The 19,569-nt window shown below is 37.5% G+C and overlaps 1 protein-coding gene across 1 annotated transcript in view; it reads left to right on the top strand.

Moving 5' to 3' along the window:
- Window positions 1–19,569, top strand: part of LOC150082232 (uncharacterized) — a 1,008,282-nt gene that overhangs the window by 33,560 nt on the left and 955,153 nt on the right. Inside the window, exons 9-10 of the mRNA XM_090379191.1 lie at window positions 6,847–6,969; window positions 14,289–14,480. Coding sequence (XP_090235317.1) covers window positions 6,847–6,969; window positions 14,289–14,480 — 315 coding nt within the window. The remainder of the gene's footprint in view (window positions 1–6,846; window positions 6,970–14,288; window positions 14,481–19,569) is intronic.

Raw genomic sequence — 19,569 nt, 5'->3', positions numbered from 1 at the left:
CACTTTCCATGCTAATAAAGTATTTAGTCCTTGTTTTATATGTGTGATCAGCATGATAATAATACATTTTGTTAATAACAGCATTATTATTATAATTATATTAATACTACATTTATCATATTTATACAGTAATCTCAGATATGTTTAGTTTAATTTAATAAAATCTTTTTAAAAAGTTTCATTCTTTTTAAGCAAAAAAAAGTTTTGATGGTACCAAAAAAGCAGGCACAGTACATTAAGTGTACAGGTTGTTAACTTTTATATAAACCATTGCTTCATAAACATTGCAAAAAAAGCTGAAAAATCAGCGTTATCTACCATAATATTGATGAAAAATATCCTCCAAGTTATGATGCTTTTTTGCCTATAGAACACCTTGGGGCCAGTCCCTTTGAAAGTACTATAAGGAGTTTACTGCAATTATACAGTAATTCTACTGACTTGAAAAATGTCAATCACTTCCAGTTTCAGAGAAAGACAACAGTTGTTATTAAAATGTTAGATAATTTTGTGATTCCCACACCATTTGAAATTGTAAGTTTAATGCAATGTTATTACTTTAGTAATTATTCAAGTTAAGGTAATTAAGTTATAAATTACTATTGAGTTACAGTCTGTCTTAAGTATCTTAGGGAGGTAAGCAAGTATTCTAGGAAAGAGGGGAGAGTTCTTTAGGGTTGCATGATATTTACTCCTAGTTGTTAATTTATCCCAGTGATTTAACTATTTTTTTTTAACAAAATTTAGGTTAGAACTTTCTGTATGTTTATAAAAGTTGTGCATAATTTCTGTAATGGTATAATAGTTTTTTCTGCTTTCGAGACTCCATTACACTATAATGGTTTTGCTACTTGTGAGGCTGACCAGGCTAGCCAGGTGGGTAAAGTGCCTGCCCGGCAACCCAAAGGTCGCGGGTTCGAATCCCGCCTCGGGCTTGGATCAAAGTACTGCAAAAACCTTGGGAGGTGCACTATGGCCACAGACGCCGATGCGCCAACAACTACCAAAAAAAAAGAAAAAAAAAGCTACTTGTGAGACTCCATGATAGTATGTGTTTTGCCACTATTTTTAATTATAAGGCTGGCAGACACACTGTTTATTTCATTGATATGACCATTATATGAAGTTGATAATTAAAGAAGTAATGCAGGATCATCTTGACAAGAGTGCAGCTCTATGACAGTCACAGCATGGATTTGTTAAGGGATGATCTTGTCTGACCAGTCTGATTGGATACTATGATGCAGTAACAGGAACTGGATGCAAAAAAATAATTTTCACATCATATACTTAGATTTCAGAAAAGTTTTTGACACTGTGTGACATGTTGTTGTTATTTGGTTTTTTAGGAGCATTAGCAACTAAGGCCATATTGCTCCGGGATATGCGGTGGTCATTCCCTGACCTTTCCGCATCCTCCGTATTTGGTGGTGATGGGCTCGAACCCCGGTCTAATCAAGAAACGTGTTCTATGTACTGCTGCTCCTTCCCACCTGGCTACGGAGTCGCCTAATGTGTGACATAAAAGACTGCTGTACAAATTGTAGCAGTGCAACATAAGGGGCTAGTCACTATGGATAAAGAGATGTTTGAGCAGGAGAAGACAGAGTTAACTGCACAGGTCTGTAATTATTTGTGTCACCCTTTGATCCCCTCCCTTTGTGAATTGAAGATATATTTGCACTTCTCCAGTCTGTGGGGATCTCAACTGAATTCAAGAATGCTCTCATAATTATGGCTAATGGTTTTCTTACTTCTTTTGCTGCCTCCTTTAATATAATTGGATGGATCCCATCCACTCCAGGTGCCTTTCTTATGTTTTTAACTTCAACAATTTCTCTTCCACTTTCATCTCAGTTATTACAAAATAATTTAGCTCCCTATTAGAGTTTGAAAAATCTCTGGCATCCCTTTCCCTGAAGAATTCCTCATGTGTCAATGTAGATGCAAAATGCTCATTCAGTTTGTCACTACCTGAGCACAGGATCATCAACAGTTTAACCATCAATTAAAAGTGCGGCAATCTGATTCATCCCCTTCCTTCTAGAGTTTACATAAGTAAAGTAGTCATTGCTGTTTTTCTTTGCATCCTTTGCCAGAGATTTCTCGTAATCTGCCTTCACTTGCCTAACCTCTGTTGTGACTTCATTATGCACTAGCTTGTATCTACCATAGGCTTCTGTGTCATTTGATAATTTATATGCATCTCATGCACTTTTCTTCTGTGCTGGGTGTCTCATTAGTTCATCTGACATCCACTTAGGCCTAACCTTGAAAAGTATTTCTTAATTGGTATTAAACACCTAGTAGCTTCCATGATTAATTCTTCCCATTTGGAATATGTTGTTGGTAACATCATCAGTTGGTTCCATTGCGTAGAATTTAAAAACTGTCTGAGACCAATGTAGTCAACTTTACCAAAGTAATAACCCCTCCCTTTATCCCTGATAGAAGTTACATCTTTAACTAAATCCTACATCAGTACACTGCAATCACTACCACCTGGTGGTTCCTTTATCTCCAGATTCTTAATGCTTAAATAATCACTGCTGATAATCAGATCAAGAGCATTATACCCTCTGGTTGTCTCTTCAACATGTTGCTGTAGCAAATAGTCATATAATAAATCCACAAAAGTCTTGCTTGTGTGCAAGTGACCATTCCACAAGTTCCAGTCAGTATCTGGAAAGCTGAAATCTCCCATTACAAGACATTCTGATTTACTGGCCCACTTTATTTCTCTGTACAGTTGTTTGTTGTACTCATCAGAGTCATTAGGCCTGTAACACACTCCTACTCTCATTTTTGCTTTCTCAATGCTATTGTTGCACCAACCTGATTCACTATTGCACTGGCCACTTATGTCAGCTGGATGCGCTGCCTTAGATTTTATGTGCTTCTTAACTAACAGTATAACCCCTCCTCCCTTTTTATGCTGTCTGTTCTTTCTATATACGTGTTGCCAGGTGCTGGCACTCGACATTCAACAGAACCACACACACACACACACACACACACACACACACACACACACACACACACACACACACACACACACACACACACACACACACACACACACACACACACAATCTCATATACTGTCAGCTTTGCCTTACAGATGAAACCGTGGCTTATAGGAGAAACCCTGGAAACCCCTGCCTGAAAAACAAAAATACTTTGAATACTTTATTCTTTCTATACACATTGAACTCCTTATATTCAAATTCTGTATTCCTTATATCTGTGTGACATTCAAATGTATCCCACATCTCTAACATCTCAACAATGTCTGCATTTTATGTCTTGACCAGCACTTCAAATTCATCAAATTTATTTACTATACTCCTAGCATTGGTGTACATGCAAGTATACATGCATCTGTTCTTACTCTTAGTCAACCTAACACAGCCCATGTATTTACATGTTCCATGATGACTTTCAGCAGTCCTTTAAATCCCTAGCACCTTGCTTTCCAGGCTGTTGCTCATTCTCATTCCAGTAGAAGCAGTGCAAGAATCATTTTCACCTCTGCCTATGGCTGTTGTTGATCTATTAGTCTGTGTATCTCCCCAAGCCAGCAGTTTTCTACCTGACCTAACACTGCCTCTATAGATCAGCAAATATTCTTGCACCTTTTCTATTCAAATGTATCCCATCCCTGTACAAGCAGTCTCTCCTGTTAACAAGCACAGACCATGCTGAGAAAATTCTATCCCATGCATCTTGCATAATCTTTCCAGGACCGAATTGATTGACAAGGCTCTTATCATGTACTCCCTCCTATTGTATCTAGGCAGAAGTGCAGACACTTTCAGATTTAACCCTAACTCATGACTTTTTTTTACCATTGATCTGTACTTGCATACAAATTAGTGCAAATGCATCATTTTAGTATGCAGCAACCTACTAAAGTAGTTAAAAATTTATTCATCATTTAAATATATCTCTTATTGTGAATACCTTCACAACGAGTTGCCACGATACTGCCCTACCTCGAATAAGTAATGCTTCACCAATGGAGAAGATTATTGTTACTTATTCTCGGCGGATACTACCACCCAGACCCTTAGTCATAATTGCAGACAGGCTGCCAGGACAGCTCATGGGGTCAGTGATATACATGAATTTTGCTAGAAGCAATAAGGAGTTGATTATCCCATTGTATAAAGCAATAGGCAGGCCACATCTTGAGTCTGCATACAGCTGTGGAGGCCTCATTTTAGAAAGGATGTAGAGCTGCTGGAACAAGTACAGAGAAGGTCAACAAGATTTATTAGTGGGACAAAGGGGGTGCTCTTACCAAGAAAGGCTTCAGTTCTGCAAATTGCTTCATCTGGAGAAGGCAGTTGCTAGGTGATCTGATTGAGGTATTTAAGGATTGAGCAAGCTCAGTGCTGATGGAATTCTTCCTCTTACCCAGACTACTAGACTTTATATACCGATTAAGAAATATCGTTCAAGGTTTAGGCCTAAATGGTTATCAAATGAACTATTGAGACTCGTGACAGAGAAGAAAAATGCATGGGATGCATATAAATTATCAGGTGACGCAGAAGCCTGTGGCAGATATAAGCTAGTCTGTAATCAGGTCACAAAGGAGGTTCGGCAGGCGAAGGCGGATTACAAGAAATCTTTGGCAAAAGATGCTAAGAAAAACAGCAAGGATTTCTTTACTTATATAAACTCTAAAAGGAAGGTGATGAATATGATTGGTCCACTTGACATCGATGGTTCGACTGTTGATGATCCTGCTCAGATAGCAAACAAACTGAATGAGTATTTTGCATCTACATTCACACGTGAGGAATTATTACAGTTTGAAAATGGAAGAAGGTTATCAAATTGTAGCAGTGTGCTTAATGATGTTGTAATAACTGAGAGCAAAGTGGAGGAGAAATTGTTGAAGTTAAACATAAGAAAGGCACCTGGGGTGGATGTGATCTATCCCAGTTATTTTAAAGGAGGTGGCAAAGCAACTAAGCAAACCCTTAACCATAATTATGAGAGCATCCTTGGACTCAGGGGAGGTTCCCACGGACTGGAGATGTGCAAATGTGTCCCCAATTCACAAAGGTGGATCGAAGGGTGACACGAGTAATTACAGACCAGTTAGTTTAACTTCTGTTCCGGGTAAAATAATGGAGTCACTGGTTAAAGATGCATTGCAGGATCATCTAGACAAGACTGCAGCAATAATTCAAACACAGCATGGGTTTGTTAAGGGAAAGTCTTGTCTGACAAATTTGATTGGTTATTATGATGTGGTCACAAAGGAACTGGATGCAAAAAATAATTTTGATATCATATACTTGGATTTCAGGAAAGCTTTTGACACTGTTGCGCATGGAAGACTACTGTACAAATTGGAGCAGAATGGTATTAAGGGTAAGTTGCTACAATGGATAAAAGGATGGTTAAGTGGGAGAAGACAGAGGGTGGTAATCAATGGGTGCTGCTCTTCGTGGACTAATGTTATTAGTGGAGTCCCACAGGGTTCGGTGTTGGGTCCACTGTTGTTTTGTGTATTTATCAATGATATTGATGAAGGTATATCAGGCTTAATGTCGAAGTTTGCAGATGACACAAAGGTTGGCAGGGTTGTTAATGACAGTAATGGCAGTGTGCTACTGCAACAGGATCTAGATAATTTGGGCAGATGGGCTAAGAAGTGGCAACTGAAGTTCAACCTTGATAAATGCAAAGTACTGCATATGGGTAGAAGTAACCCCACAGAAACGTACCAACTGTGTGGTACTACACTTAAGGTGGTAGAAAATGAAAAAGACCTGGGAGTAATTGTGCAGTCAGATATGAAGTTTTCTGAGCAGTGCAGACAGGCTGCTAGGGCGGGTCATGGGGTTTTGTCAATGATATATAGGAATTTTGCTAGCAGGGAAAAGGAGGTGATTGTCCCTCTGTATAAGGCAATGGTCAGGCCACGCCTTGAGTACTGCGTACAGGTCTGGAGGCCTCATTTTAGGAAGGATGTAGATTTGCTTGAGCGTGTACAGAGAAGAGCAACATGATTGGTGAGGGGAATGAAGGTATTCTCTTACCAAGAGAGGCTTAAGTTCTGCAAATTGCAGTGGCTGGAGACTAGGCACCTGCGCGGTGATCTGATTGAGGTCTATAAGGCCTTGAATGGGTTGAGCACGCTGAATTCTGATGGGATCCTTCCACTTGTTCAGATTACGAACCTACGGGGACATAAGTTCAAATTAAGAAAGGACAGATGTAGAATAGATGTGCGGAAATTTGCCTTTAGCCAGCGGGTGGTTAATTGCTGGAACAAACTTCCATCTGTCGTTGTGGAAGTTGATAAGTTAAATAAATTTAAGGAGGAACTGGACAGGCATTTGGAGGGAATGGTGTGATTTTTTTTTTTTTTTTTTTTTGGCTGATGCTGCATAAGCTCCTACACTTGCTTTCTTGCATCATGTGCCACTACTACTACTACTACTACTGCTCCTTATGGGACATAAATTCAAATTGAAGAAGGATGATTGTAGAATAAATGTGCAGAAGTTTACCATTAACCAGCAAGTGTTCTTCTGTTATTGTGGATATTGATATCTTAAATAAATTCAAGGAAAAACTAGACAAACTATTGGAGAGAATGTATGGGTTGAGATGGGAAGTGTTTTTTTTTTTTTTTTTTGCTGATGCTGTATAAGCTTGCTTGCTTGTATCATTTGCCACTATTAATGCTAATGATAATGCTAACTTATAAAACTAATATACATGAGTTTTAAAGATACAGTTGACAAAATACTCTTTGTGAGACATAAGATTTTGAAGTTAGTTGGGTTTGTGAAGTGAGATTATAGTTAGTTTTCTTTTCAGCTGTATAATTGGGTCGTAAATGTTGGGCAAGTTTTCTTGCAAGGCCATCAAGATATGGGTAGTGTTCTCTCCATGGCAAAAGATTTTCTTGATCATCATGACCAACTTCAAAATGATCTTAGGGTAAGTAAATATTTATTGTTATTAAAAATAAATTAATGATGCAGATTTCTATGGCAAATTGGAACTAGAGCCCCTCTTAGCCACTTATGTGCTGTGATATGTTAATTAAACAGTTTTAGCCAGTTTTGCAAAAGAGTCTGTGCAATTATCGTTATAAAAATAAAATCATTATTATTATATAATGAGTTTATAGACAATACACTATTATATCATATGGTAGATTAATAATTATTATTGAAATGATACAATTTAAAGAAATTGAACCACCTCAATGCCAAACACTTAAACAATTGTTTAAATGTTTGGCTTTGAGACATAAATATTTAACATATGTATGTTAACTATGTTAATGCTCTTCTAACCAGTGTTGAATCCAGGAGGGGGGGGGGCAACAAGAGTGAGTTTCACCCTAATGGAATAAAATCCCCCCTCTGGGCAAAAAATAGTAATTTTTATTTTAATATTTGTTCAAAGACCTTGGATGTTGAAATTTTTGCCACATTTTTTGTTTAATTTTAATTGAAATTTTCTTCTTACTGCACACTTTAGGGGTCATAATATCAGTTTACATAATTTAGTAATTATAAAACATGAATTCAATAAATTTATGTCAAATAATTTTCCAGATATTGACTGGAATTTGTGGGTTGGTCACTCGAACACTAACAAGACTTTTGTGGATTTATTGGATGATTGTTTTCTACATCAGCATGTTCGGGAGGCAACTGGAGGCAGTAATACTCTTGATCTGATTTTCAGTAGTGATTCTTCATGCATTAAGAATCTGCAGATAAAGGAACCACTAGGTGGCAGTGATCACAGTGTGCTGAAGTGGGATTTACTCAAAGAGCTAACTACCATCAGGGGTAAAGGGAAGGGTTTTTGCTTTCATAAAGGTGACTACGATGGTCGGAGATAGTGTTTAAATTCTACACAGTGGGACCAACTGATGATCTTACCAACAGCAAATTCAAAGAACTTATCTTGGAAGCTACTAGGTGTTACATACCAACTAAGAAATATTGTTCAAGGTTTAGGCCTAGATGGATGTCAGATGAACTAATGAGACATATGGCAGAGAAGAAAAATGCATGGGATACATATAAATTAACATGTGACACAGAAGCCTATGATAGATATAAGCTGATCTGTAACCAAGTTACAAGGGAGGTTAGGCAGGCGAAGGCAGATTACGAGAAATCTTTGGCAAGGGATGCAAAGAAAAACAGCAAAGAGTTCTTTACTTATGTAAACTAGAAGGAAGGGGATGAATCAGATTGGTCCACATGATATCGATGGGTCAACTGTTGATGATCCTGCTCAGGTAGCTAACAAACTGAATGAATATTTTGCATCGACATTCACACATGAGGAGTTATTCAGCGAGGGGAATGCCAGAGGTGTATTCAACTCTGGCAGTAAGCTAGAGAATCTTGTAATAACTGTGAGTAAAGGGGAGGAGAAATTGTTGAAGATAAACACAAGAAAGGCACCTGGGGTGGATGGGATCTATCCAGTTATATTAAAGGAGGCAGCAAAGGAAGTAAGCAAACCCTTAGCCATAATTATGAGAGCTTCCTTGGACTCAGGGGAGGTACCCATAGACTGGAGATGTGCAAATGTGACCCCAGTTCACAAAGGAGGATCAAAGGCTGACACAAGTAATTATAGACCTGTGAGTTTAACTTCTGTTCCAGGAAAATTAATGGAGGTACTGGTTAAAGAAGCACTGCAGGATCATCTAGACAAGACTTCAGTTATAGCTCGGACGGGGCATCTCCGTAGCCAGGTGGGAAGGAGCAGCAGTGCCTAGCACACACTTCTTGATTAGACCGGGGTTCGAGCCCGTCACCGCCAAATATGGAGGATGCAGAAAGGTCAGAGAATGACCACCGCATATCCCGGAGCAATATGGCTTTAGCTGCTAATGCTCCTAAAAACCAAACAACAGCAACAGTATAGCTCGGACACAGCATGGTTTTATTAAGGGAAAGTCTTGCCTGACCAATTTGATTGGATACTATGATGCAGTCACAAAAGAATTGGATGCAGGGAATAACTTTGATATTATACATTTGGATCTTAGGAAGGCTTTTGATACTGTTGCACATGGAAGACTGCTGCACAAATTGGAGCAGTGTGGCATTGGAGGCAAATTGCTGCTATGGATAAAGGGATGATTGAGTGAGAGAAGACAGAGAGTGGTAATCAATGGACACTGCTCATTGTGGACTAATGTTATTAGTGGAGTCCCTCAGGGTTCAGTGTTGGGTCCATTATTGTTTTTTGTATTTATAAATGATATTGATGACAGTATATCAAGCTTAATGTCCAAGTTTGCAGAAGATACAAAGGTTGGCAGGGTTGTTAAGGACACTACTGACGCTATGCTGCTGCAGCAGGATCTGGAAAGGTTGAGCAGATGGGCTGAGAGTTGGCAAATGAAGTTTAACTTTGACAAATATAAAGTACTACATATGGGAACAGCAACCCCAGAGCAACGTATCAACTCTGTGGTACTACACAGACAGTGGTAGAGAATGAAAAGGACCTGGGGGTAATTGTGCAGGCAGATATGAAGTTGTCTGAGCAGTGCAGACAGACTGCAAGAGTAGCTCATGATGTCTTGTCAATGATATACAGGAATTTTTCTAGCAGGGATAAGGAGGTGATTATTCCCTTGTTTAAGGCAATGGGCAGGCCACACCTTGAGTACTGTATACAGGTCTGGAGGCCTCATTTCAAGAAGGATGTAGAGCTGCTGGAACGAGTACAGAGAAGGGCAACAAGATTAGTGAGTGGAACAAAGGGTTGCTCTTACGAAGAAAGGCTTAAGTTTTGCAAATTACAGTGTCTGGAGACTAGGCACCGGCGAGTTGATCTGATAGAGATGTATAAAGCCTTGAATGGTTTGAGCATGCTCAATGCCGATGGAATTCTTCCTCTTGCCTCAGAATAATCACCTGAGAGGGCATAAATTCAGATTGAGGAAAGACAGATGTAGGATAGATGTGCAGAAATTTGCCTTTAGCCAGTGGGTATTTGGTTGGTGGAACAGACTTCCATCCCTTGTTGTGGAAGTTGATAGCCTAATTAAATTTAAGGCTCAGCTGGACAGGTATTTCGAATGAACGGAGGGGTGAAATGGAAGTTTGTGTTTTTTTTGGCTGATCCTGCGTAAGCTCGCTTTCTTGCATCATATGCCTCTACTAATGCTAATGCTAATAAACACAACACAAAAAATCACAGTAACGAAGTGTGGTACTCATTAGGTGGTACACAGCAAAAATAAATCACTGAAATTCAAAAGATACAAAAATTTCAAAATAATTGAAGAGGCAATATTTCTAGCTGCACAAATAGTAACTAAAAGCCACTATTTCAAGCATCGGCATTTTCATTTTATGGATCCGTTTATTTTCATGCAAGCCATCTCTTGATAGTGTTTCACACAAACAGTCTACTTGTGACTAATTCTCTGTTTTTATATTATAAACAGGACTGACTGGATTTCAAGCCATGAATAGGGTTGCCTAACTTGGTCCCTCAGTGACAGATGCTGTTGTAATTAGAAAAAGTGTCCCATGGCTTTCAGGGAAAAGGCTAAATGATGTCTGGGCAGAGAGAGGAATGTACTGCAGCCACAGGCGCCTCCGTAGCCAGGTGGGAAGGAGCAGCAGTGCGTAGCACATGCTTCTTGATTAGACCGGGGTTCGAGCCCGTCACCACCAAATACGGAAAATGTGGAAAGGTCAGGGAATGACCACCGCATATCCCAGAGCAATATGGCCTTAGTTGCTAATGCTCCTAAAAACCAAACAACAACAACAGCCACTATTTCGATCATCGGCAGTTTCACTTTATGGTTTTCACATTCCTTTTATTTGTTTTTTTCACAGCATGAATCTACTTGTGGCTAATTCTTCCTTTGTATTCCGCAAACAGGATGGTTTGGTTGCAGCCTATAAACAATACATTTTATAATCTTTTTATTATATATGTATCTATACTGTAATATATATATATTTTTTTTTACTGTAATATTGCAAGATTGCATGAAGATACACTTAGAAGGCCCGAATGAGTTATCGGAAAAATTAATAAATGAAGTGATTGATACATATGCAAAGAAGAATACGATTACTATAATACTTGCATGTTTGATTATAATTTATATGATTTTTTTGTGACTTTTAATCTATGATTTTCATATTATTAAACTGTGATTATTGTCAGTAATGTGATTTTTGTGAACCGATTGTTGGTATTTAAATGTTAAATAATAAATACAGTAAACTCCCGCTATTTGCGGGGGTTATGTTCCTTAGAAATGCCCCTAATACCGAAAATGCAAATACTGAGTTATGGCTACCATAGTAATAAAAGGGTTTCATTCCAAAGTATGAAATATATAAGGAAAATTAGTCTAAAATTTTGTCTATGTATGTATTATATGTATGATATTTTTGTTCTCAAAAATATGTTCAGGAAGCTGGCTTGGTGCTAAACTTTTTTTTTTTTTTTTTTTAATTCTCTATTAATGTATTATGTTCAGTCAAGACTAACCAAGGGTATTTATCCTTTCAGTCTTTATGCTATTATTCATACATCACTGTATGCTGTTCAAAGCTCTAAATAATTACACATATTATTGATTATTGTACATCCATGTTAATCCTTATTTTGTATTCTGCATACACTAAACTAGTGTTTAAGCAATGTAATGTATGTGTTTTTTTAAATAAATAAATAATGCAGATGTAATGCATGCATCTCAGAACTCCCAGCAGAATGGAGATGTGCAAATATTTTGAATCATTTTGATGTTTCAAGGGTGACATGGGGAATTACAGACTTGTAAATCAGGAGCAGGGAAAATTTTGGATTCTTAGAATAAGATAGGAATGGAATTATACAAGAAACACAGCATAGGTTTATTAAAGTAAAGTCATGCTTATTAATCAGATAAGCTATTATGAGGTTTCACAAAGGAACCTGAAGCAAAGAATAATTTAACATGACACATTTTGATTTTAGTTAGGCTTTTGGTACTCTCTCTCACAAATTGATCCAGTCCGTCATGAGAGGTTACTGTACAAGCTGAAACATTGAGATGACAAGTAAAGATTCTAAGATGGATGCAGGGTGGCAGGCTGCAGAATGTTGTGATCTATGGTTACTTAGATTGGTCTAACATTATAATGGGGTCCCCCAAAGATTGGTTATGGGATCACTGTGTCAAAGTTTGCAGATGATGTAAAGAATGGAAGAGTGAGCACGCACCAAGCCATACTCCTTCAGGATGACTTAAATAGGCTTTATGGATGGTTAGAATAGTGGCAGCTATGTTTTAATGCAACAGAGATTGGGGAATAGCAACTCCAAAATAATTTATTACACTTGGTGAGATTAATTGCAGACAGTAGTGGAAGAAAAGGATTTGGGAGTTATGATGCAGTTGGACATGAAGTTCTTCATGCAGTACAGACAGGTACCAAGGTATTCTTGCTCAAAACATTTGCTCATAGAGATAAGGAGATTATAATGTGTATAAAGGCCACACTTGGAATACTACTGTATGACCATGCCTAAAAAATTACATCAAACTTTTTGAAAGGGTTCAGAGACAGGCAACCTATTGTGAGAGCTGTAAAAGAGTGCCTGTATGAGGAAAGACTTGAATATGTGGGCTACATAACTTGGCAACCAGGTACTTTAGAGGGGAACTGATTGAAATTTGTAAGATTCTGAGAGGGTTAGTAAAATAATTGAAGGCAAAATGCTCATTGTTATAAATTTCAGAACCAGGGACAGCAAATTCAAATTTTGGGAAAAGAGGTTCAGACTGGATTGTAGGAAGTTTTTTTTTTTTTTTTACCCAGCAAGTTGTTAATTACTGAAATAAGTTATCTCTCTGCGTGGGTAATTAAGACCTTGGGCAAATTCAGAGGTCCCTGGATAATTATCTATGTAAGGAGGAAATCACATAGGTTGGTTGTTTTTTATTTTTATACAAAATATTTATATAAAATTTTTATTTTTTATTTTTATATATGTTTTATTTTTTGTTTTCATTATGTTTTATTGTTTGTTTTTATTATTATTTTACTATCTTTATTGTTTATTATTCTTTATTTATTGTTTTTTTTTGGTGTTGCAGTAAAAGCCTATAGCTTCCTTGTACTATATGTGTAATGTTATTTGGTTTTTAGGAGCATTAGCAACCAAGGCCATATTGCTCGGGCGATATGCGGTGGTCATTCCCTGACCTTTCCGCATCCTCCATATTTGGTGATCACGGGCTCGAACCCCGGTCTAATCAAGAAGCGTGTGCTATGCACTGCTGCTCCTGCCCACCTGGCTACGGAGGCACCATATGTGTAATACTAAGTGCTTTCATCACTTTTCATTTTATAGTGAAATTGATCCAATGTAGTTACAAATTATTTACTTATTGCAGAAATTCATTATGCACATTTGGCATTTGAATGGTGTTTCATTCCAGTTTTATTTCTCCAATTCTAACCATTACTTGAATTTTTAAGAATTTTTAAAACTTTTGATACTATTATCCACATCCTAATCCAACGGGACCTCCTTTTATTTGGACAAGGAGCATGAGGATTATTCTTATTTTTATTTTATTTTAATATAATTTTTTTGGGGTAAGTTTCCTTTATGAACTTTATTAGATTCATTTTAATTTAATCCAAATTGCTGTTTTCTGTGAACTTTACTTTCAATCTATATTCCATATATGTTATAGTTATTGTTAAGGTAGTTCAGTAGGTATTTAAATATAATGTTAGTAAATTAAATATCTATGACTAGCATAATTTGTAAAAAAGTTATGGATGATGTGAGCTTTTGTAAACTTTAGGCAGAATTTTCCATTTTCTGAAAGAAACCAAGTTCCTCCTCCAATTCACTATCACCACCATGCTATAACTGTTAATATGCAAAGAGCAGAACTTTGCAGTTTAATTATAATGGGATTAAGTTAATGAGAATGATTTAAAAGAAACTGAATAGCCTGTCATTTTGAAAGGATGATAGTATGCTGTCCTTTATTACTGATTTATTGAGTTTATCTTTTCTTAACATAATTTTATGCATTTTATATGAAATATATACATTACAAGTGATCCATTTTCAGTTTTCAAATCTCTCTCTCTCTCTCTCTCTCTCTCTCTCTCTCTCTCTCTCTCTCTCTCTCTCTCATATACATGCATTGATATTTATAACTTTGTGATCTTAAAGACATTAGTATTTCAAAGATTAAAAGATATATTCATATATTTTTTTTTTACTCCAATAAGATGAAAGGTATTGAAGTTGAAGCACTTTTGACCAGTGTTATTCCTCTTCTACAAACTGGAGGTACAGAAGCAGAAGAAGTAAACCAGAAATCTGAGAATCTTAGAAACCAGTGGAGTCAACTTAGGAATCTGCTTGAGAATAGAATTCATTTAGCTCAACGATATTTAGCTTTTCATAAACTGGCTGTAAGGGTAAGAAAAACAATTGCTCATCAAAAAATTTTAAAACATCAAATTAAATTTAATTTTAAGATCATTAGAATGCTTTAAGAGATGTAACTCACTTCTGAAAGTTCATAGAGGTGGAGTCAGTGGAATGGGAAACATGTCAAAGGATGGGCACCACAGTAATTTATCCACTTCGGGAATTATTGACAATACCATGAAGAAGCTAGTTCACTTACTGACATTATTAAAATTTAATTGATTAAATTATTTTTGGTTTGTAATGAATTTTTTTGAAATTATATACAGCACAAAAAATTTATCATGAAAAAATTAATTTGCTTATTGTGCAGAGTGGTTTATGCTGCCAAACCCATAGAGTTACACATATCTCTGGTTGTCCTTGTGGAAATAATATATAATTTGGTTGATGTGTAGATTGGAAGCTTAATTACAGATGGAGCATATGTCATGTGCATGCAATCACTCATATTGATACCATTCACTGCCTGACTCATCACGTTAACTCTGCAACAAAGATGCTTTATTGTAGAGCAATATTTCCAACTTAGGCTTTGCAGAAGTCAGACAGGAATATGGACAATAGTCCTGTCAAATAAGCCTACCATATGGGAGTTGTAGCCTACCATATGGGTGTGTATCCACTAATCACTTGGAGCTCTTTGACTTCCTCTCTTTGCAACTTGACTTTCTCAAGTCCAACTTTCCTAACAGTGAGGTAATTTTCCTTGGTGATTTTAATGTTCACAATTACAGTTGGCTTCCGTTTTCTAGTTACACTGACTCAGCTGGTCGAGATGCTGAGGCTTTTGCAATTACTAATGACCTAGCACAGGTTGTTCATTTACCTAAAAGAATACTGGACAATCCTAAACATACAGCCAACACGCTTGATATTTTTCTCACAAACAACCCTTCTAAGTACACAGTTGGAGTGAGTGGTCTTTTAGGCACCTCAGATCACAACTTTGTGATTGTATCTTCTCCAATGCAGCCTTTATCTCATGGCTATTCCCAACCTCGTATTGTTTGGCATTACAAGAACGCAAAATGGGATGACCTGCGAGATTTCTTTTCTTCTTTTCCTTGGTCGGATTACTGTTTCAAAACTTCTGATGTCAGCGTTTGCTCAGATCGTGTCAGTGAAATTATTCTTGCAGGAATGGAATCCTTTATCCCACACTCCACTTTAAAATCTCGTCCTTTATTTAAACCATGGTTTTCCAATAAATGTGCTAAGGCTGTTCAAGAGAACGTTGCATATCGTAATTGGCTTTTTTCTAATTCTTCAGTTTCATTTTCTGCCTACACCAAAGCTCGCAACAATTGTAAAGCACTTATTAATCAGTCCAAACTAGATTTTGAACAGGCTAAGAGTAGAAAACTTGCTTCTTGTCCTAATAGTAGCCGAGAATTCTGGTCTCTTGCCAAAGCTATTGGCCGCAATTCTTGCCCATCTCTGCTCTCACCTCTGTGTAAACCAGATGGTTCTGTTGTCACTTCAGCCAAGGATAAAGCTGACCTTCTAGCATCCCATTTTCCTTCCAACTCATGTATAAATGATCTTGGTAAAACACCTCCCACCATTCCCAATACACTCCATTCAATGTCTCCTGTGGTCTTTCGTCAAAAGGATGTCAGAAGGATTTTAACAAATCTTGATGCTAAGAAAGCTCCAGGTCCCAATGATATTTCTCCACTTGTTCTCAAAACATTTGCTCCTGAACTTACTCCTGTTCTTTGCCACCTTTTTTCACTTTCTTATTGCAAAGGTGTTTTTCCTTCTGCTTGGAAATTTGCTCACATCCAGCCAGTTCCTAAAAAGGGTTACAAATCCCTCCCTTCCAATTATCGTCCCATTACTTCTACTCTTTCTAAAGTAATGGAGAAATTAATTAACCGCCAACTCTTAAACTACCTAGAAACCTTCCGTCTGATCAACGATTGCCAGTATGGATTCCGCCAGTGTCGATCCACTGGTGATATTCTGGCTTATGTTTTCATTTGCTCTTGACATCTCAAAGGCTTTCGATTGTATTTGGCATAAAGGTCTTCTAAACAAGCTTCCATATTATGGTTTGCCAATGGTTTTTTATAATTGGTTATCCAGCTTTCTTTCTGACCGCTCACTGAGGGTGATGGTAGATGGCTCTCTGTCTTCTAACTTCTCCACTAATGCTGATGTCCCCCAAGGTTCAGTTCTTTCCCCCACTCTTTTCCTCTTGTATATTAATGACCTTCTTCCATTGACTGTAAATTCTATTCATAGTTTTGCCAATGATAGCCCATTGCATTCCACTTTCTATTTTGAGAAACCTTGCCCTGCTCAATCAGCTTCAACTTCTCAAAAATCTGCTACCAATTTCTTAAATGTCGATCGCCAGTGGGGCAAAGACAACTTAGTTGATTTCAATCCTTCTAAAACTCAGTCTTGTCTTATATCTTGCAAAAAGGATTCTTCTGCTCCTATGCTTATCTTTGGTGATGCTCCAATTTCTAGGCAAGATGATATAGCTCTTTTGGGGATTACCCTGCCTTCTAATCTCTCTTGGCACAAGCACATTACAAATATTGCTTCCTCTGCATCTAAAAAACTTGGTTTTCTCTTTCACTTTTGGCATTACTTTTCTTCCAAACAGCTGTTTACTCTGTACAAATCTCAAATCCGCCCTACCATGGAATATCGTTGCCACATCTGGGGTGGTGCCCCCAAAACCTCTCTCAGGCTTCTTGATTCCATTCAGAAGGGGGCAGTTAGGTTAATTAATGATTCATCCCTAACAGAGTCTCTCCACACACTGTCTCATAGACGTACTGTTTCTGCTGCATACCTCTTCTACAGATATTTCCACTGGCAATGTTCTTCTAAATTGACTTCTATAATTCCTGCTCTTTCTTTCAAAACAGTCCAGACATGTGCCGCCAGCAGCCAACATCCATTTACTGTCCAACTTCAAACTCACAGAACCAATTTTTCGTCTTCCTCGTTTATTCATTCAACTGCCATTTTCTGGAACAAACTTCCTTCTTACGTATTTTCTGAAAATTACAGTCTACAGAAGTTCAAGTCCAATGTCAGCAAATATCTTCTTTCGTCTTCTCAACCTCCAACCCAAGCATGGTACTAAGTACTATAGGTTCTAATACCTCTTGTGTTTGGGGTTTACATTAAAAAAAAAAAAAAAAAAAAGTTGATCAAAAGACTTGTGAGACTGGCTGTCCAGCATTCCCCAGGACATTCTTCACCACACCACTGAAAATGTCATTGGATTGAAGTGTGTTTAGCACAAAATGGTTAATACTTTTAGTGTTGCTCATAATGAATTTTAATCTTATACTCTAAATTCTAACTGTAAGCCAAATTATATGTTGCTTTGCAAGTGTAACTGAAAATAAAAGCAATTATGTGGGTTCAGTGACTTTAGAAATGAATAATTCATTATACTATACTGCCCTATATCACATTGGGAGGATTCAATTGCCCGAAAATTTTAGGAAAACTTTCCTTGCAGGTTGAGTAGGAGATTTGAATTCATTTCATGGCTATCCTATATGGCATGGTCAGGCCACACCTTAGTACTGTATACAGGTCTGGAAGCCTCATTGAGAAGGATGTAGAGCTGTTGGACGAGTACAGAGAAGGGCAACAAGATTAGTGAATGGAACAAAGGGTTGCTCTTACGAAGAAAGGCTAAAGTTTTGAAAGTTACAGTGTCCGGAGACTAGGCACCTGCAAGGTGATCTGATTGAGGTGTATAAAGCCTTGAATGGTTTGAGCATGCTCAATGCTGATGGGATTCTTCCTCTTGGTCAGAATAATCACCTGCTCGGGCATAAATTCAAATTGAGGAAAGACAGATGTAGGGTAGATGTGCTGAAGTTTGTCTTTAACCAGCGGGTAGTTGGTTGGCAGAACAGACTTCCATCCTTTGTTGTGGAAGTTGACAGCCTAAATAAATTTAAGGCTGAGCTGGACAGGTATTTGGAATGAACGTAGGGGTGAAATGGGAGCAGTTTTTTTTTTGTTTTTTTTTGGCTGATGCTGCATAAGCTTGCTTTCTTGCATCATATGCCTCTACTAATGCTAATTCTAATGCTAATGCATACACACACACTGTCTATAGCCACAATATATCACATCCGTGGAGTCCTTTATTTGGAGCTGTGGAAAAAAACAGGGTGGACACTTAACCAGTTAAATCTTTGAGCAACTTGAAAGAAAGATTTATTTGTGCTGTAGAAGCAGTTGCTTCAAGGAATGTTTGCCTGCTTCTTCCATGAATTTGAATACTTTTTTGATATCCTGTGAAGGGTGAAAATGTGGAAGTTTATCAGGGAGAGGAAATAATTTTCCTTCATTTTGTTAAAAATTGGAAGCTGGTAATCTAACTTACATTTTCATTGTTAGTTTTCAAAGTTTCATTGTTAGTTTTCTTTTTTGTTTTATTTTTTATTTGGTTGGGAATTTCTGCAACTTAAAGAAAAGATTAAAAAAAAAAAAAAGAGCAGATACACTTTGAATTTCTTCAAGGAAGATGACAGTTTGCACATAATTTCAGACCATGGAATAACAATTAATATTTAACTCTATAGCCGAGTGGTCAAGTGCGGGAGTGCAGTAGCACATGCTCTTTGAGTAGACTGGGGTTCAAGCCCCTGACTGCTAAATACGGTCGATCTGCCAACCTGCACTGGACCAGTGTGGCAGATTATGGTCCATTTCCCTCAGCATGAATTGTTGAGGAGGCTTCCATTCTGCAGTGGGTTGATAATGGCTGCACTTTACCTTTATTTAACAATAGGATACCTTCTCTGCATATGTAAATGTTGGTTTAAGATTTTAAACTTAGAAAATTAGAGTAATTGAAAGTTTGAAATAGCTTACTTTGTATTAAAGCATTAAGACCAGCCCATGTTTCCTCTGGAGCTGCCAACAGAATTCCTTAAGACACCGTGGCCTGTAATAGCCAGGATGGAAGAAGTGCTTTTGCTGGTACGAAGAGGCCAAACAAAATTGACACTTTCATAGATTGGGTGGGGTTACATATATAAAATCCTTTATTGTCATGAAGAAATATATGTATAGATGTATAAA

The sequence above is a fragment of the Mastigoproctus giganteus genome, chromosome 8 (genome assembly GCF_048544385.1).
Source record: "Mastigoproctus giganteus isolate SK-2022 chromosome 8, ASM4854438v1, whole genome shotgun sequence".
Classification (NCBI taxonomy): domain Eukaryota; kingdom Metazoa; phylum Arthropoda; class Arachnida; order Uropygi; family Thelyphonidae; genus Mastigoproctus; species Mastigoproctus giganteus.
This window is presented reverse-complemented; position numbering and strand designations above follow the sequence as displayed.